The sequence below is a fragment of the Apostichopus japonicus genome, chromosome 20 (genome assembly GCF_037975245.1).
Source record: "Apostichopus japonicus isolate 1M-3 chromosome 20, ASM3797524v1, whole genome shotgun sequence".
Lineage (NCBI taxonomy): Eukaryota > Metazoa > Echinodermata > Holothuroidea > Aspidochirotida > Stichopodidae > Apostichopus > Apostichopus japonicus.
In genome coordinates, this window is record NC_092580.1 from 12,760,286 (window position 1) to 12,781,692 (window position 21,407).

General features: G+C 38.2%; 2 protein-coding genes across 2 annotated transcripts; one reads left to right on the plus strand and one right to left on the minus strand.

Annotated features, from left to right (window-relative positions):
• The first annotated feature begins 497 nt into the window (after nucleotides 1–497).
• Nucleotides 498–8,597, plus strand: LOC139961674 (galanin receptor 2a-like). Its single transcript, XM_071961063.1, has 3 exons — nucleotides 498–2,160; nucleotides 3,793–3,991; nucleotides 5,838–8,597. The coding sequence occupies exons 1-3, from the start codon at nucleotides 1,267–1,269 to the stop codon at nucleotides 6,191–6,193; spliced, it is 1,449 nt and encodes a 482-aa protein (XP_071817164.1). The 5' UTR covers nucleotides 498–1,266; the 3' UTR covers nucleotides 6,194–8,597.
• Nucleotides 8,227–21,250, minus strand: LOC139961673 (hyalin-like). Its single transcript, XM_071961062.1, has 7 exons — nucleotides 20,679–21,250; nucleotides 18,264–18,512; nucleotides 17,849–18,106; nucleotides 16,685–16,939; nucleotides 12,832–13,086; nucleotides 12,063–12,314; nucleotides 8,227–9,722 (listed from the first exon to the last, which is right to left on the minus strand). Exons 1-7 carry the CDS (start codon nucleotides 20,746–20,748, stop codon nucleotides 9,361–9,363), a joined length of 1,701 nt encoding a protein of 566 aa, XP_071817163.1. The 5' UTR covers nucleotides 20,749–21,250; the 3' UTR covers nucleotides 8,227–9,360.
• Nucleotides 21,251–21,407: the final 157 nt, after the last annotated feature.

Here is a 21,407-nt window from a genome sequence, read left to right on the forward strand (position 1 = left end):
CGGATAGCAAAATGTGTGTGTACATTACTGTCATTAATGTTTCCCTGCAATGGAGGGTATTGTATTTCACCTAAAAGCTGTTAATTACGTCATCTGGACATTCTCCCGATGCGCTTCAAGCAAAATCGAATAAAACGACTGAATCCACATTTTTAATTGCTTATCTTGTTATTGATGTTGTTGCGCAAGAACAGACATCTTGACCCACTCTTAACAACATTCCCCTTATAACTGGGACTGTAATCGTGTGATCATGACGGTGTAACATCAAATGAGCTGGGTATCACGAGTTTCCTTGCCAAATGGAATAGATTTTACCGTACGCGGGTAAGTATAAGTGTGTGGAAGCTATGTAAAATGGAAGTGATACCTAAATGTTTCGTTAGATTCCTAATTTCCTATTACCACCTAAATTCATCATTTAAATTGCTTCCGTGATTCTTATAGACCAGATAAAACCTGTAGTTGAATTCCGCGTAAAACAGGAATTAATCGAGGTGTTTATACACCCTGTGAGAACAATGATATATTGTGCAGTAGGATATATAGGCCTATTTGAACCTATTTCCGGACGATAAATGTGAACCTCTTGATTGGTCATCGAGATAGTTCAACCTTGCGTCACTAAATCGATATTACTGAATAGCACAGTATAGAATACCAGAAATCTTTCTTTGCACCGGTGGTATTGTACTCTTTATACATCTGTATACGTACTTCAGGATCAAACGATGTACTTGTCTGACACTTATATACCTTACAAACAAACCATGTGCTGCAGGTGACAATGTGTATATGTGTACATAACCAATTGTGATATACGAGAACATTAAGGTTCGTTTTGTTTTTTTCTGTTGTCTGGTGAGCTTCGGTTCTGTTGCGCTCAGACCGTACTGTTCATTATACACATCTACAATATTGAGCTACTTTCGCATCCGCACCGAAGTTTGTTTCAGACGGTTAAGTTGGAATTATTGACAACAGGTTTCGTTCTTCAAAAGGCACGAGGAAAATTCTTGGGGAAACTTCAAACCGATGGGATAGGCTCATTGTTGACCGCATGTTGTATAATGTCGGAAAGACTCATGGCTCATCATGGTAACATTCAAGATGGTGTTTATTTACGACCATTTATAATTTTTTGTGACCGTGATTGATAAATGACTTTCTTGTTCGATTGGACGGATAAAACCGTTTTTTTTTGTTGCTCTGCATGTGTGTGTGTGTGGATAATTACTTGAATCGGATTACGCGATCCCCCAAAAAATGTCAGCAATATCATATGAAACAACCGTTTCCACTTTTGACGGTTCATTGCAACCAAACACTACTGTAAACCCCTTTGATATGACACTGACCAGGAGGGAGTACATTGGATCAATTCTTTACTATGCATTCCTGTTCACCGCTGGTGGATTGGGAAATGTGTTATCACTTTTAGTTGCCTTAAAAATCATTTCAAATCGTAGAAAAACTGCGGATTTATTGATCGTTTATTTAACTGTCACAGATCTTCTCTGTGTTGTATCTACGCATTCGTTGTCGCTTGTGTCTACGTTGAATAACAGATGGATAGGGTCAAGAGTCACGTGTACCCTGCAGTATTATTTCGCTTGGTCTTGCCTTAAAATGTCATTTTTTATTTTAATATTGATGACATTGGATCGATACGTAGCACTCGTGAAGCCGATCTACTACAGGACAGAATGGGGGCAGACGAAAATTACAGTATGTGTATTAGCTTGTTTAGTATTCAGTTTCGGGGGAACCCTGTTAACTCCAATCTTGCAGTGGGATGGAATATTCCCTTTACAGGGCTGGTTCGTTTGTCTAGACTCTTGGACCTCGCAAGATCCTTACGACGACGCCATTTTATTATTTTACGGAGTCTCCTACCTTTTGAGTTTGTTGTTTTTTAATTTTTGCTCGATTCGGATCGCTTGGGAATTGATTAAATTAACGAAGAGAAGAAAGAAAACCAGCGCAATTCATATGGTCTTAGCTTCGAATAAATCAAAACTTAAAGAAAAGAGAATTCATAAACACGAAGGGCCGCCGGGAAAGGCTAACTTGGATCCTAGGGTCGCGAAGGAATGCCGAATCGCTTATGTGGTCCTGATAATGGCTGTTATCTTTGTGATATCTTGGTCTCCATACCTGGTAAAGTATATATTCTTTGTACAGGGATATAGGGATCGGGGATGTGAGTAAGGGGCAATCATTACACTTTACCACGCCCCCGAATTATTTGCAAAAGCAAGGTTGAAAAAGCGTGTTATATAATTTAAGTTAAATAATGTATTTGTCTATATGTATATGAGAAATAATAATGATAATAATAATATAAAAAAATAATAATAATAAATAAATAAATAAATTTTTAAAAAAGAGGATAAGAAGGAGATTCATTCCACAACAGTTTCTCTTTCTTACATGTCTTTTTGTGATTGAATATCACGAAAATAAGAAACATCTGAAACCCCTGGATCCACCGTGCAGGACCCCCCCCCCTTGCACGTACCCTAACAATCATAAACACGTCCCCATCACTGAACTCACTCCTACGCATTTTCTGCTAAATTTTCATGATGATGTCACTCACTCCATTGTTGCCAGATGCATTATTGACGTTTCATTAACGAAATGAAACCTTCGTGATGATATACATGCTTTATCAAATATGTTATCAAAATGAAGCAAACATGTTTCAAGTCAAACACTTACTCCCAACAGATGTCACCTAAATTGAACTACTATAAACAAACGTTTTTATACTAAACTATATGTTTTATTTCTTGTCCTTAAGTATATAGGTGAGGGGACGGTTATATTAAGGACACATGATTCTTTATATCGTTGTATTACTGATTCATTACTGATTCATTAGAACTCATAAATGTATACAAACTTTCGGCTCAATGTATGGTCAAAGGTAAAAAAATATTTCCACAGCCAAACCATCCATCGTACACCACTATATGCATGGGTACCGTATAGTACAGTTATTTGCTTTCAATCCTATCCAGTGACAGTTTTTTGCGGATTAGAATTGAAATTCACTGAGTCGTTTAATGCTAAGACCTGTGATAGTAATTAATTCGAAGATGACATCCTAGCCAACTCCTACCCCTTTCAGAAGATCATATTATCGCCAGGTCCATATATGGTCACACATGCAGTTCTATATTGTTATCCGGTATCTGGATTGTATGCAGGGGCCCATTATTAGGAAGAATCCTTAAAGTATTTAGTCAGAATCCTGTACCGGAAGAAATGCGTAGTCATCACGGTGTGTGTAGAAAGAATGGCATGAGGAAATCGGAAGAAATCATTGTTAGTGCATGTACTAAGTAATAACCCATTCCACTTGTTATTATACTGCCTGTCCAATAACATGTTTATCCATGAAAAGCAAAAGGTTATTTTGGTACTTGACGCATATTGCTGCTCATGGTCTGACCCGGATGTATGACGTCATACGAATGAATATACAAAAATAGCCCCCAAAATAAATAAAATAAGGTTTTTGGAAAGTTGAGTCACAAATCATGAAAGGTCATTTGTATATTCTTGCGACCGAAGGATTATACTCACCATATAGACTAACGTATAGTGGAAGTGGAAGTGAGAACATTGTGTTACATAGAGTACAATTCAACGACAAAGAAATGCCCCTATCGACCACCCCTTCAAAAAAATAAAACAATAATAATTTAACCCTTTGAAGGAATTATTTTCAAAGTTTTCATTTCCTCTCTGTCTCTCCCTCTCTCTTATTCTTTACCTTTCAAGGCTTCAATCGTCTTGAAACAAACTAATGTATACTATAGCCAAACGGCAGAAACATGGGCTATTCGAATCGTCTTTGCCAACACCGCCCTCAATCCGCTTCTATATGGCCTCCTAAGTAAGACCTACCGCCGAGGGTACTGTTATTTTTTACGTGTAGCCATCCATTACCTGTCTTGCCGAACTGTTTCCAAACCTGAAGGTGGGTAGTTTACAGTATACTAGTATTGTAGCATGGTTACACTGTTTGAGCAGACAGTTATACAGCCATTTAGATTTGTAGCTCACTCCGGAGAGCCAAACGTTCCATAAATGTCGAAAAAGAAAGTGAAGTGTCAACATTTTTATATATATGTTCAATTCGATTTCAACATGTTACAATTCCACATGAACATTTCGACTCAAAATATAATATGTCATTTCTTGAACGTTTGGCTCTCCGTAGCTCACAATGTATGCATATTCAATAATTGTCCACGATGAGGGCGGATGGGGGGAGGGGGGCGGGTTAGGGAGGGGTGGAAGGGGCTGTCAGAAGAGTAAACTGTCACCAGATTCATATGGTGTCACAGTAGTTATATTGATATCCTATCTTGATTGTTAAGTATCCATTATTAGAAATAGGATTGCTTAATGTTTAGTTAAAAAGTAATTGAAAACATGCCAGAAGGAACCAACGGTATTGCATGCAACACACACACTGACACACACACACACACACACATATATATATATATATATATACATATATATATATATATATATATATATATATATATATATATATATATATATATATATATATATATAGGTAAGTGATTGGAAGTAAAACAGCCAATGTTTGGTTTTTGCAGAGCTTTCGAGCAAAACTAGCTCTTCTTCAGTGCATGATCACCGAAAGTGACAAGGAGTAGCAGGAATTGAAACTATTTTATAGAAGATGTCGGCATGGTTGTAAAGGCAAAGCGACATACAGATTTCTGCTGAATTGAGCCGAAGTTTTAGAAATTCGGATTATTTGTATCCGCGTCGGATTATTTTAATCCGGTTTAGTTCCCAGAAATTTTCTTTCGCTTTCCTAGATTTATCTGTCCAAGAATCGTTCTGGTCAATGGCAATAACACGCAAATTCTCAATTGAATGATTTTGGAGATTGAAGTGATTTGCAACAGGTTGGTAGATCATTTTTGTTTTGATCGCCGATCTATGTTGTGTCAAACCAAACGCACGTTCCAAATTCGTCAAAAAATGTCATTTACCTCATCTACTGCAATATTTGTAGCTTACAATACATTGGAGAGTCAAAAAACACTCTCAACCTAAAGACCACGGCACCATTCGGTTTAAACATCAGAAACGATTTGCCGTCCCAGATAAACCAAAACAATTCCTTTACAATTACGACGGAATCGGATTAAAATAATCCGACGCGGATACAATAATCCGAATTTCTAAAACTTCTGCTCAATTCAGCAGAAATCTGTATATCGCTTTGCCTTTACAACCATGCCGACATCTTCTATATAAAATAGTTTCAATTCCTGCTACTCCTTGTCACTTTCGGTGATCATGCACTGAAGAAGAGCTAGTTTTGCTCGAAAGCTCTGCAAAAACCAAACATTGGCTGTTTTACTTCCAATCACTTACCTAATTCAATTATTGTATCTCACTCGAGATCCAGCCTTTCTCTAAATGCAGCATAGTTGTTTAACAGTTTCTCCGTTATTCCTATATATATATATATATATACACGGTATATATACACATGTTAAACTTACCATATAAGACATATATACACATGAAATGTTACACAGTTTTAATAGGTTAAAATATGCCGGCAATAGTGTTAATCTTGAATCGACATTAAGCATGACGTCATATCGGAACTGGCACGTATAAATAGGCATATACTGTATGGAAGATTATTGCGAAACTATTTAAATTCATAATTTCAATATCGAAGAACATCTCAGCCGATTTCTTTAGTGAAATTGATGGATTCCATGCTATTTACTGAAGTAGATATTTTCTTATCTTGTTTTTCGTAGATAACAATATTTTTTATTTACGTCGGAGTTGGCTTCAAAGGCGACAACGTGAATTATACATCAGTAAATCAATGAAGTCTCCGGCCTCGTTTCCAAGTGAAATCAAACCATCTTATACTACAAATAACTGTGCATTAGCACTTTCCTCTATATTTATGCAAAACATGGACGCACAATATCACGTGTCTAACGTGGTTGAAGGAAGCACCGAGCTAACGCATGATGTCTCAGTTACCGATCAGGAAAGCGGACAACACAACAATGAAAATGATGCTTATTCCAACAATGAGCTTTCTAATGTGTATGTTAGCACTGAAAGTCAACCCAGCAATGATGAAGAGCACAGTGATGAATAACAGCACCCTTATAACCAAGAACAGATGTTAAAGTTATCGATCAGTTCGCTTAAGACGTATTTCAACTCACCAAATGGATTACACGCGTAAGCCTATTTTGGGGATTTTAATGGTAATTAATTGTGGAATATAACGTGTCAGGAAATATAGATTTACTGTTATAAATAATGAATAATATCTGAAAATGTTGCTTTCGCTTCTCCATATTTACTTCGCTCCCTCGCTTACCTGTCTCCTACCAACCTCAGCACTCTCATTCTACCGTGTCTAGAGTGAACTGGTAACCTTTTAACACTGCATGTGACCCTCTGTCACCGAACCACTCCAGTCAATGACCCCCTTCTCAATCCACCACCCGAAGAGTTTAGAACGTTCGTTTCGTCTCGGATTTTATCATCGGTTCGAATCTTACGAAACGGTTGTAATCAGGGCCTCTTTCGGTATTTGCGGAAGAGGCATATCTTTGGTCTAATTATCGTCTGCAGTCCGATATACTAAGTGATATTTCTTGTTAAATTTACTTATTTATTTTCTTCCTTTTCTCCTATATATCTATATTTTCTTCTTACCCAATAATAACAATGCCATCTTCTGTTGTTTTGTTTATTTTGTAAAGTTATGTTAATATTTTCAAACACTTCTATAATATGGGGGATATGAAAGGAGCATAAATTGTAACTGAAACAGATACCGCACAAGCTAGATATGACAACATTAATGCTCAACTGTCATGTATTATTGTAGTCCTATTGGAGGCGAGAACTGCATGACTAGTTTTGCATTGATTAACCTATGCAGAAATTTACAGCAATTATACTGATTGGTACAGCACTTATCTAGCAGACGATAGTCATATCTGTGGTGAATTGGACAAGACAGTGTAATATAACGCTGAGTTACGACATGATAAAACAAGGATTTAAATTTACCTGTTTGAATATGGTTTTGTAATTTTATAATATATATATATATTTCGTTTGAGAGTTATTCTCAACATTTTTACAAGATTATCATACACATTGTAGGTGGGGTGAAAGTAGAGTCAGGCCTGACAGGAGAGAGGAGGGTAGGGGGTCAAAGGAGGCTAGCTACAACCTTAGAAATTGGGCCTATAGTCGACGGGGCAGCTCTGTGTTCCAAAATGTATGTACTATAGGGTGCATACAAATAATGACGGGCTTATAGACCGAAAATACAGAATAATTTCTGGTAGAGCTATATATTAACCCATGACCGAGTAAATGTATACTATAGTTACATATACTGGGTGATTATTCCCCCAGGGTGGAATTTTAAACTAATTACAAGTGTAGAACAAATACAACCCCATGAAGTATATAAATAGATCTTATCTTGTGTGATTCTACCCTCTAATGATACTTCAAAATAAGTGTTGTTGGTGTTATACCATTTTTTATTGTAAAATAAACATACTAAGAAGGGTTATTTTACACCTTGCTACTAAGATATACATAATTCGTGCAAAGTACATGTTATGTCGGTAAAATTACCCTTTTGGTTAAAGAGGGTACTTTTTTTGAAAAGTAAGTGTAAATTAAGCACTGTAAATGTGTAAATGTACATAAATTATTATTGTGTCTTATTACACGCAGAGTATGTAAATTTACCCACAAAGATCAGAAATACAAAAACCGGCTTTACCTTGGGGTATATGTACACGTTTATCGGGTAATGGCCAAGGCAATGGTTATATTTACACTTTATGATGGTATAACTACATTGTGGATGTTTATTATACACTTTTCCAGTGTTTAATAACAATCCATGTGTTCAAATACCTGAAAACAGTGTAGAACTACCCGTTTATTTTTTAGAGGGTGGCCTTGCATGGGTCAATTGGGGAGCACTTGGTAATTTGGTTAAAGGTATTCTCAGTGTCATGATATGGAAAAATGAAGACTTCATAGTTGTACCTGTAATTGGTAATTGTGTAGAAGGGAGTGGGGTGGGTGGGTGGGGGCGTAAGTACGATGAATCTACACAGTAGAGATAACAATTTCAACACATCGCGGTATGATTAATCTTGAGTTTTATTGGTAACTGTACATAGTTTGTTACAATTGTTGTTGATTGTGAAATTGTAAGTGCCGATCGAAAGATAAAAAGATGGATGCAAAGCATACAAGAAAGAAATATTAAAACAAAGAAATATAGAAAACAACAACAAAAAAAGACAAAAGGATTTTATCTGAATCTTTTGACAATATTATACGCATATGAAAACTATGCATGATAGCCATGGAATATGGTGTATTTTAACGGTCCTCTTCAACGATATTTTATGAAGCATTTTAAATAATTGGAAAGTGATCCATTCGAGACATTTCATTTAATTTTATTCAAACAATAGTTTTATGTTTCTTTGCAATCATGGAAATTATTATTCTCCGATCGTCGGGTTATATAAACAAAGAGTGATTAATTTATATGAAGCATATTGTTAGCATGTATATCGAGTATTGATGAATTAAAACAAAACAATACAAAGAGAGAAGCCCAAATGATACCGATTTATCTTAATCAATTTTTGGGTCGCTATCGTTTTTTTCGTCCGAAATATTCGTAGAAGAAAGAGACAATTTTTGAAGGATTTCTGCGATGACATTTTATTTCATATATACGAGTATATTGCAAAGAAAACCATCAAGAAAGCGAGAGAGTCTGCGAGGTGGAGAGAGTAGTATAGAAATAAAAGGTAGAAAAAAGAAAGTGTATAACAATAGCTTCTTTGTTTTTCATTCAACACGGGTAACCTGCGATATTCTTCATTTTGAAACAAGCAATATGTACGAGATCTTTATACAACTTAACTAATATTCTACTCGTTTGTAATATACGGTAGCCATGTCTTCTCTTATCAATCCAAAAATTCGCTATTTATTTACTCCTATATTGAAAATTCTTTCGTGTTTTGCTGATGTCACTGAATCGAATCTCGTTCTTTCAAGTGTGTTTATAGTATTCCTATAGTCAGTTTTCGGTTGTTCATTGACTTGGATTTGCGATTGTTACATTGTTCAATTTGAGATTGTTAACTTGTTTTGAGAGTAATTATGAAGAATTCCCGTTGTTTCTTTCTAAAAACAAAACAAAACAAAAACCTCCCTATACATCCTCCCCAAAATGTTTGTTTGGTAAAAGTGTTGCTATGTTGGCGCCAAATAGTAAGGTCCTTCGTCTTGTCTTGTCTTGACATTGAGTTCCATGTACGATGTATCTTCCGGTACAGGTGGAAGTCCTTGACTCGGATCCAGTTTCTTGCGATTTGCAGATCTCTCGTCACTAGTATCAATATGGTAATGATGCGTTTCAGCTAGTTTCTTTTCGAGAGAGTTCAAATCCTCCGTCGGTGTCTTTATCTTACAAACGAAGATGAGAACGAGGACACTGATGAGGATGATAACCACCGAGAGGCAGGTGACGACGAGTGTCAGTATCAGTATGACGTCATTACTTCCGGTTTGACCGGCGCCCGTTGTTTCATCGGTGGTTGTTGGTAACGAAGCATCTGTTGGTGGAAGGATATCAAGATGTGTATATAACAGTTCTTTGGGGTGGTCATCAGTGTAGCCACCGAATATGCCAGACATAATATGTATGTATGTATATGTATGTATATTAGATCCTCCTGCAAGCAGGAACTCGCGAAGAAGCCTAATTGGCTTATCAAAGCCGCAAGCTGACCGAAGTCAGTCTCTCACATCCATATTTAACGTCCATGATTATGAATTGTTAATTGTCAACAACTCTGTAACTGGACGACATACATTAATCTGGGAGTGACTCGAACCGGGGACCTTATGATTGAAAGGCACCGGTGTTAACCACTGAGCTAACACTCCATAATATCAAAACTACTGTGTTATATCAGTTCTTTGGGGTGGTCATCAGTGTAGCCACCAAATATGCCAGACATAATATCAAAACTACTGCATTAACATTATTTAGGAGGGGTGAGGGATGTGTGATGAGGGATGACTGAATGAGGGGTGAGCATTTTTTTTAAGTCAGTCTATCAATGAAAGGACCCATCTCGTATTATCTGGTTGATATATGAGCTCCTACTCGCACCCCTCTCATTCCTCTCCCTCCTTTCTCTCTGGTTCTCATCCCCTTCCATTTTAACTTCTCCCGTTTTCCTTCCATGTACAGCATTCCTAGGATTATTTATCTAGTTAATATACACTTAGCATGATGCAGAACGTAAACCATATATAGCTCTTATATCAATTATATAGTATTGAACCATTTCCTGATCATTTCTAAGGAAAGTCACTGAAGATAGAACTTGTTCACAAACAGAAAAATCGAAAACAACTTGATCCAACTATTAATCCTAGCTTCCTTGTATTGAGATTGTAACCATGTGTTTATACCATGTTTTGACCATGTGACTATATAGTGCATTCATATCGGTTGAATTTTATTCCCCGTCTTTATTTACTCATATAGAGGTGTTTGGAATAAAAGTACAAAGTACCCCAAAAAAGAAGATCTTATGATTATGATCATATAGATATAATAACTTAATAAAAAGAAATGGAAAAAGATGATATAGAATGAAGGGAAGGGCAAATGAATTATACTGGGGAGCGGGGGGATGCTGACTGTAGTTAATTAAACAAAATTGTAAAAATCGTGCCATGAAACCAACGGTGGCTGGTCTTGAACTCGACCGAGTCGTCGGGGAACATGACTTCGGTATTAGCCCAGGATCTTTATGCGAACTGCACTAGACATATGTCTTTCGATGCAACACTGTCATGCAGAGTTAAAATGTTATACAACGCGAACTGAATGCTAATTGTTACCCCACCCCTAGTACCGTAACTCATACAATGAATCTAAAAATAAATTCCGCATGCGATTTGAGAATTGAGCACATTCCCTGTGAATATCATGTAGTGGATCCAAAGGCGTATCATTGCCGGCGAGGGGGGGGGGGGGAGAACGCACCCATCACTTCTTGAGATTGTTCCCATCTGCATGAAAACGCGCCCCACAACCCTACGCCCATCCCTCTAATCGCTTCCCGATGAGTTACAAAAGTCTACTTGGATTTTTTTTCTGCAGACGCCCATGCATTTCCCCAAACTAAATTTCTAAGCCACGAGATCTAAAACTTAAGGAGGTATGGGAATAGGCGTACGAGGCGGGGGGCAGGGGGCAGACAATGCAATAATTACTACAACATTTTGATGATGGGAGGGGTATCCCACCCCCATCTTCATTCGAAAATACTAGTTCAGTCGGGTCATTTTTTGGTTAAAGTCAGTCGAGGAAGAATAAGAACAAGCACCCGGACCCAAGGAACCCTTCCATAACGGTCTATGTCCCTACTTAAATCAGTTGAGCGAGCGGGGGGGGGGGGGTGGGGGAAGTTGGGGTGGGAGGAATTAAACCATGTGCATGCCATTAATAAGATTGTAAATGAACAAACAAAGACATCCTCTATATTTGTCACTAAATTAAAACTAATATAACAAGGAATGAAATGATTGCTTTCAAATCCGGAAATTTTCTTTACCCAAATAATTCTTTCCAATTATATTCATGACATACAGAAAACCAATTATAATTTTTCCACAATGTTTTTTTTTCTTTTTATTTGAAATTGATTAGTTATACTAGTGGCTTTCGTATGTAACGTAGAAAGTGAAACATTAACCAAATATTATTTTAATCACACTCACAACTTTTGTGTGTGTGTGTGGGGGGGGGACTGGTACCGGACATTTCCAAAAGTATGAATGGTAAAGTTATGACACGCAGGTGGGGGGGGGGGGGGAGAGAGATTGCACCCATATAACCAATCATATATGAATTCGATAGGTTTAATGCAACTTACCTATGTTAATTGTAACAATAAAGGTACAAGAATCTTGATTTCCCGCGGAATCTGCGAAAATATAAGTCACTTTCGTTTCACCCTTGTAGAATTTACTCTCTGCAGGGGTATGTGACTGAAAAAGTAGATCCACGTAATCTGAATTATCCAACGCCATTGGTCCATTCCATTCTATCGTAATACCGTTAACGTCGGTCGACACCGTTCGCTCAATGTTGCCAGGACAACCGATGATATCTGGCCGTTCGGTGTCTGTATATAGGGAAACCAAGAAAGAGAGGACATGTACATGTTTTTTTCTTTTTCTTTTTCATCTTCATTTTTGTTTTTGTTCCAAAATTCAATAAATAGTACACCGATATTTGACTTATATGGCGCCCCATATACTTACACAATGGCGTCAGCAGGGCGGTCAGTAAAAAACATCGTACGGAAACAATGGAAGCCCCCCACCCCCTTCTCCCGAATATATTATTTGGTGTAATTTGTTTTTGCTTGTTTACTTGGGACCACGAAAGTCTTCAGGTTTTTTTCCTACTAGTTCACCGGATTTGTCGAGACCCCCCCCCCCCACCCCGCCCCCGTATCTATGGGCATGTATAGAAACGCGGACCGGTATCAGATCAAGGGCAGGACTAACCCCATTTGCAGTTATGTTATGACATCACGTAATGATCTCGTCATAATTTAATTCCTGTTGTTGTTGTTGTTGGTGATGATGTTGTTGTTATTATTTTTGTTGTGGTGAACAGAAAGTATGTGTTCTTACCTTCTACTACTGCCACTTCGAAACGACAAACGACGTCATTGCCTGACGAATCCGTGAAAGTATATCTTACATTCGCCATGGAGCCAATGTTAAAAATATCCCCTGGCTGGTGTGATCGTAGGCGAAGGGTCGCCTGACCCGAGTCGTCCTCTGCCATAGGCTCCTCCCAGTACACCGCCGTCCTATCCTCACCAGTGGCCACGCCCACTGTGATATCTTCGGGACAATTAAGTAGGGAGGGTGGCAGAAGATCAACTGTTATCGTGGTATGAAGGAGATAGAGAGAGAATGAGAGAATTTGTGAGAGGTGGAGAGAGAGGGGAAATGTAAAAGTTTGTTACAAAAATGGAAAACTATTGAATAACATTGGCTCTATATGATTTATAAAGCAAATTATTGCAATAATAATACGATAATAATGCAAATCTGAAATGTTCTTTTGTATTTCAGATTTCAAGTATTGTATATATTGGTCTTATTATTCATTCTTCTGTTTTGTATATAAATACTTGAAACGGAAGGAAAACAAGAGTGTGTGTGTGTGGGGGGGGGGGCATAGAAGATAACAAAGAAAAAGATAGAGAAACTGACATGCCGACATAGATTTAGAGAGACAGACAGACAAACACAATTAACTTACAGTAAGCAAACAACTAGTAACGCAACGTTAAGGTCATCGCTGTATAGGAAAGGTAATCAAAATATTTGACATTGTATAGTTCACATTTAAAGGATGAAAGTTTGGCCAAATTTTACTATTTTCAATGCTTGTTAGATAATATTGGTAATTAAAAACCTCTGCTATATCAATACAGGTAGTATTTCTGTATACCACAATTATGATTTTTTTCTTTGTCTGGAGAAAATGACTCTTTTAAGCATAAAGGTTCATCAATGGTATATACATATCCATATAGCCTAACACAAAGGACCTTGCCTAACCAGGAACCACACACCTGTTTCATGGTGGATAGGCCTACAACCTGACCTGGTGAGTATGGTATCCTAAATGGGGGAAGGCTATCTAGAGGCAAATTCATATAGCCTATATGAATAAGCTGAAATCGATGAACAAAATGGAGGAAAAGTTTATCTGTAAAAGTTTGCTCAGAAAGGTTCTGCCCTGTCACTTTATTCATAAGAAAGTTCTAATATTTTGCTATTTTATTTTCTAAAATGACACCTTTTTCTTTACAATACCCTGTTGTCTTCGTTCGGCACGTCAAAGATATATGAGCAACCTGCAATATATTCATATGCTATCAATCATTCCGTTAATGTACACTATATTGTCTGTCTGTCTGTCTGTCTGTCTGTCTGCAGTGCTCAAAAGTCGCTTGTTTGATACAGAATCATGATATATAACAAAAATCGCATCGGATGAAAATTATATTCGATACGGTATAATGAGTATGAACAATTTAAGTGTCGTCTGGGATGAGATCACATAAATATGCTTACGAAAGTTTTATTTACATATGCGTTTATTATGTAAGCAAAACATCATTAAAGCACAAAATTAATAAATAAATGACAGCAAAAAAAGAAAGGGAATAAAAATGGAAGAGTATACTTAAATTTGAAAAGAAAGAGGAAGACGAAGGACTGGGAAAGCTGCTAGCATTTAATTATATAATCGGTCAGTGAATATTCTTACCAGTTAAAAAAAGACAAAATATTCCGAGTTCTAATCGTCCCAACTCTATAATGCAAAGTATATACTGTATTTACGATCTATTTAGGTAAATCTGCTATTTGATAGCTATATACAACCTTTGGCTGTGTTTTGTTTTGAAACAACAACAAAATACGCAATTCCTTAATGTTTATATATAGCCTTGGTCAAAATGATTCTTAATGATTTTGTTTTCAATTGTGAACCGGTATTTGTGAAACGAGAAGAACATATATCTTTAGATGAACCTAAACTGTTACTTTTAGCTCTGGGTGCGTGGAATAGTTTGCCCTTGCTCTAGAGAGAAAAACAATTATCCCGGGTCTGAATCTGAAGGTGAAAAATCAAGCCATGCGCCTATAGGAATTTAAGTCTTAATTAATACGATAACTAAAGTTACATCCGGGACTTATCTCTGCCACTGGAATTGAAATCAATAATTCATCACCGGTTGAGCAGTTAAGAACTAATTGGGTCGGACTTTTTTTCCCTCATAGCTAACGAAGGGGAAGTATAACTTGAAAATTATAAATGGCTTCAGTGTGCTCTTATCATTGCCGTGTGCAAATTTGGTGTAACAGCCGCAATAAACATATATATGTGGCATTCACCCAATATATAGCTCCGAGATTATAAAGACCAGTTCAAAAGACAAAAAAAAAATCTCAGTTGGTGACTCACTCAAATATTGATCTCATGAGTTATATATAGTTGCCAGTGCACCACTTATGCCATTAAGATGAATTAACGATCAATAGTATACAACTAAATGTGTGTGCTCTAATAGATGAATGACATCACTTACAATGTTAGGACTTAATTTAAGCTGTAACTTTAATGCGAAGGGAGTCATTAGTGGTAATTTTGTCTGTTCGCGTCTTTGGTCATTCTTATGATTTTGTCGAACAAATATCGATCACAATCTGCCCATGAATTTGCCGTTTAGTTTGCTTGTTGTTTGCTTATGTATATTAAATTAGAGATGTGTATCAATGTATAATGACGCGGACAGAGGCTGCACTGAAAAATATAACGTGTACATGATCAGTGGAGTACATATGGGTTGGGCCAATCTGCCCCTATTTACCCTACCCCCTGAAACAAAATAACCGTGGTAAATTACAGGCAGGATTTGCGTGTGAGTTTTAAATAGCCAGACGTTTGAAGCTCTTCTGACTGTAACATTTTCTAGCCTTCATTTGTGTTGGAATCAGTAAAATAATCAGAACGTTTTCTGGTTTTGATGTTTGTTTGTAAAAAGAAAAAGAACAAAAAACAGTAAGCGAATTTACAAAACACAACATGACTGATTTTTTTTTTACTATCGTTCTGGTGAAGATCACCTAGTGATATTACCAAGTCTAATTATACAACAACAAGGATAGCATAAGAAACGAAAAGAATCTTGAATGCAAAACACGCGCCAACAAACGTCATCAAATATTTTCAATGGAGTTTCTTTCAATGTGTGAAATGACGTCGGAAATTTTCTTGCGCAAACACGGAGGTGTGTTTGAGACATTCAGCTTCCATTTTGTAGGGTATGCGATCTATACGTATATATTCTACATGTATTGTAGAAGAATCAAGCTAGTTTGAGATTAAGAGGGGTAAAAATAGTAGTGTGCACGGCGTTGCAGTCTTAACGGAAGGGATACAGTCAATAATTAAAGAATGTGATTTGTAGAGAGAAAAAAGGGTGCACGGGGATGGGGTGTGGAGGTGTTCCGGAGGTGGAAGTGGTGCCCTATATTATCGGGGAAACAATTGCATCATAATTGAATGTTCCGAGGTTCAACAAAAAAAAGAAGGATCCTTTATAATTACTTTTTTTTACAACAGCGCACTTTTTACTGACGTTTATTCTTGAATATTTCCCCAAAAGTTACTTTTTAATGAACAACAGCGTACATTTTGGTTAAAAACTGGGAAAGGGTATACGGTACTTTTAATTAATATTCTAATCTACTTCACGAAAAGGAAGTTTTGAGGTTTTTCACAAACAGGGGGAGGTGGGTGGGGGGGTTTGCGGCGGGCTCGTCCCTGTATCTACCCTATGTTCTCGCCTCTAGTTAAGTAGACTACAAAGGAGTATAGAAATGGCATGTTGGGTCATGTGGAAGTGGAACTATAAAGAGGGGTATATATAAGCTTGCACCTGAATAGAGAGGGTCTTACCTTGGGTCACGACCACGTCCGTGGAGCATTCGGATTGTAATCCTGTCGGATCAGTAAAGGAGTAGACGACGTGTGTAAGACCGATCGGAAAATAGCTCCCTTTTTCGTATTTGCTTTCGGATTTGACGTCGAATCGGCCAGAGTCGTCTTCAACGATGGGTCCATCCCAAGATACGAAGCTACCGTTTTGGCTCAGGGCAACCTCTACTTGAATCAGCTCAGGGCAGTCATGTACCACTGGTGCTTGTGTGTCGACTAAATAGTGAGTGAACGATACATGAATATTATATAAATCATTGAACAGATACGTAGGCGTATATAGGCTTTGTTCTTTGAGGGAGGGAGGGAGGGAGGGAGGGAGGGAGGGAGGGAGGGAGGGAGGGAGGGAGGGAGGGAGGGAGGGAGGGAGGGAGGGAGGGAGGGAGGGAGGGAGGGAGGGAGGGAGGGAGGGAGGGAGGGAGGGAGGGAGGGAGGGAGGGAGGGAGGGAGGGAGGGAGGGAGGGAGGGAGGGAGGGAGGGAGGGAGGGAGGGAGGGAGGGAGGGAGGGAGGGAGGGAGGGAGGGAGGGAGGGAGGGAGGGAGGGAGGGAGGGAGGGAGGGAGGGAGGGAGGGAGGGAGGGAGGGAGGGAGGGAGGGAGGGAGGGAGGGAGGGAGGGAGGGAGGGAGGGAGGGAGGGAGGGAGGGAGGGAGGGAGGGAGGGAGGGAGGGAGGGAGGGAGGGAGGGAGGGAGGGAGGGAGGGAGGGAGGGAGGGAGGGAGGGAGGGAGGGAGGGAGGGAGGGAGGGAGGGAGGGAGGGAGGGAGGGAGGGAGGGAGGGAGGGAGGGAGGGAGGGAGGGAGGGAGGGAGGGAGGGGGAGTGGGAGGGGACTGAATAATATTGGAGAGACCCCGTTATACACTATAACTTGAAGCTATGAAATCTTCATGCTTTCTGAAAGTATGGACAGACATTTTCTGCAACAGGAAAGACGACCACAACAACAACAACATGTGATGAAAAGCAACAATAATTATTGACATACGGTAGTGCTACTATTTTGGAATCTGCACTTTGTTCGTTGACAAGGTCCGGAAGAAGTAGGGGAGTGGGTGGGGGGAGGGCTAGGGGTTTGGAGTGTGAATAGGGGTGAAGCATGGGTTGTTAAACCTAATTAAAAGACACACACCTGCTTCAAATGTTACGTAAAAAGTACAATAGGCAAGATTGCCAGCTGCATCGGAGAACGTATATTTGACCTCGTGGCGAGCTGTCCACAAATAAAAGGAATCACCAGGGTAGTTTGTCCTGCTATGGATGAAAGCAACCCCAGAGTCATCGGTGGCGGTCGGCTCTTCCCATGTAGCAGTCCCCATCTCCGTTCCGTACGGATACGTCGCCTTTATGTCGTTAGGACAGCTGGTCACGACCGGGGATCGATCGTCCACTGTAGGAGGGGGGAAACAAAATTGAAACTCTAATCGCCTGACTTTTTTTGTCGATTTCAATTCGTCGATAATCAGTTAAGTTTTTAATAAGTCATTAAAGAGGATCGTTTGTGTTATAACATTGTTTTCTTTTCTTACTTTAAATTTGTTGTATACCTTGTGTTACTTGTACGGTGAATTCACACGCACTCGTCGATTGGTCATCGTTAGGGTCACTGAATATATACGTAACAAACGATTCTCCGATTGGCAACAATCCAGGCGAATGGCTTCTGAAAACTAAAACGGCTACGTTGCCGTAATTGACCTCTGCTGTAGGCTCCGTCCATTCTACCTTAGCTGTTGTTTGTCCCTGCAGTTCCGCCAATGTAGTGATGTCATCGGGACAATTGTAGATGGTGGGATCTATCGTAAATAGATAAATACATAGACAAACTAATTCATAAATTAATAAAATAATAATTAATTAAATGTGTGTGTAATGTTGTTGTTGTCGTTTTAACTTATTTCAAAATTATTACCAACAACCACTTGCTGTGACTTGAATGCGAAAACGGTCATCTTATCAAAATATATCTTTGATGGAGCCATACCATTAATTGTGTCATAAATCACAGGACATGCAGAAAGTTAACACCCTGGTTCATATACAGTTCATCACGTTTGCTGAACGCGACGGTATGACGATATGACGGGTGACGGTCACAAGCCGTATGTCGTGTATGGGAAGCCACGTGGGACAAACACCGCATAATATATATAGTGTGCGGTGTTTGTCCCATATGGCTTGCCATATTCGTGTCGTAATGAGGATGGCGCTCTTATCAATATACGCATATAGTTCCTTTATAGAGATACGAGTCTCTATATATATAAAGGAACTCTATATACGCCAATATAGTTCATCTCTATAAAGGGACTCTACCTATACACCGAGAGCCATATATATATATATATATAGAGAGAGAGAGAGAGAGAGAGAGAGAGAGCCATATCTGTATATATGGCTCTGTGTACGCCAATACTCCCTTAATATACACCCCCCCCCCCAAAAAAAAATAAATAAATAAATAAAAGTGAGGCGGTATATGTTTTCATTTTTTAGCCATAAAATACAATACAAAATCATGTGCCAAGATTTCGGATAATTGAAACATTAGAAGACAAACCGTAAATAAATTATTCTCTTCTCGAGAGCGACTCGATCCTCAGTAGATATATGTAAATTATTATTATATTACTCTTCTTGGTGTTTTGTGTGAATCACTTTCATATTTTAATCATGATTTTGACAATGAGCACATTTTTATGAATATATGTATATAGGTAGATAGTATAGTTGTATCTATGAAATTAAGCAAGCCCCAAGGTACCGTATAACTGAATAATTAATTTAAGTAATATCCTTTATTTCAGTTTACAATGTATCACGTGGGTATTATACATAAGCAATTAAAATGAAAACTTTAATCAATCAATCATGATTGAACGAGTTTATCGTGGCCGATAAATTAGCCCACGTTTGTCAACTTTTGGCGTTTCCAAGAAATAGTTTGTCTGCATGTCTGTTTGTCAGTTTATGGTACATCACGTGGGTATTATTAATAAGCAATTAAAATGAAAACTTGAATCAATCAATTATCATTGAATGAGTTTGTCCTGGCCGATAATTTAACTTAATAAAGTCAACTTTCGGCGTTCCCAGGAAATAGTCTGTTTGTCTGATTATTTGGACATGCTCACAAAGTTATTTAATGTCGTTCAGCAAGTATATATATAGATAACCGAGAGTCAACTGTACTGAAGGATGTTTTCAGATACAAACAGGGTTGTATGAGAGTTTTAGAGTAATATTTAGTCCAGAATTTCAGATAACTGCATCGAAACTTAAACTGCATCGAAAATTATGATTTAAGATGAAAGAATCTGTGGTTTATTTACAGATATACACGTAACCCTCAATCTCTGACCATCTCAACTCACAATCTCAAATTAATATTGATGTACAATTTATAGGATATAAACATGGCTATATATATATGCTAAACGATATATTGAAGTTGACATCAAGTTCAAACATTAATCGATCAAATTCAGAATGATAATTAAACTTTGAAAATGAGAGAGCTGAATGTTGTCTATTTTTTAAAGCTAATTCCGTCTCTATAATACGTACTGTTATGATTGGGAGACAGGGTGGGTAGAGAGAGAGGTGTGTGAGTGTGTGTGTGTGTGTGGGGGGGGGGGGGGTAATAACATAATACATGGCGGGGAGGGAAGTGAGGTAGGACTGAATTTTCCATCTTCCTTCGTTTTAGAAAACTATACTTTCCGCATTTTGCAGTACTTACAATGACTTTCATCAAAGTTAAAATTGTGATAAGTCGTACATGGTTAAAGGGGAAGTCATCATAACGGGTCCCCCCCCCCCCCGTCACCCGTGTGGCCTTGCTGAGTTGCGAAAACGTTTACAATGCTACAAAGCATTAATCATCAATAGGCTAACCAGTCTATAAGGAAGCCATCTTAGACTTAATCTTGGAAGAAATTGAAAAGATAATTTTACGTTACCTACTGCCATGGAAGCGCAATTAAGAACGCTAAGTATCATAAAGCACGATAAATGACTGTTTATCCTCATTTTGACGAGTCGGTAGTTCAGCTTTGCTTTGGTATTTCCTCGGATACGTTTTTTAATTTCTCCAAAATATTCAAGCTCACCAATGGCTCACATGTGCATATACGGTTTGTCCGATAACAAACAAGCTGATACGAAAAGTCTTACAATGCTTCGTATACGGTATCCAATCCAATGTATATAGGAATCCAAATGGGGGTCTTGTGGAAAAAACACCAGTTTATTAAACATTAATAACGTTCAAAAAATAAATCAGAATCTTATAGTTCTTCAGGGCTAAAAGAATAAAACCGAATTCAACATTTTCTCTCTGATATAATTAGTTACTAAAGACCGAGGGTGTTTGCTTCCTTTTTGCCGTCTCCTGTCAAGTTCATCACCTTATACGGCCTATGGGTCATTATGAGACTTAGGCCTATAGGATTTATCCTTCAGAAATCTTCTTATCTTTAAACTTCCTGGTAGGACCTACAGGACTGCTTTTCAACAATACTTTCAAAATCCGTTAGCATGAATAAGAGAAGCACAGAAGCTATAGTTGCCAAGCATGTATACCTTGCCATCTCGATAAACCTTTATTACAGTCGTTAGTAATCTGGATAAATGACGTCATAATAGAGGACTGGGCTTTTCACCCTGCTTACACCCTTTGAACGGTTCTC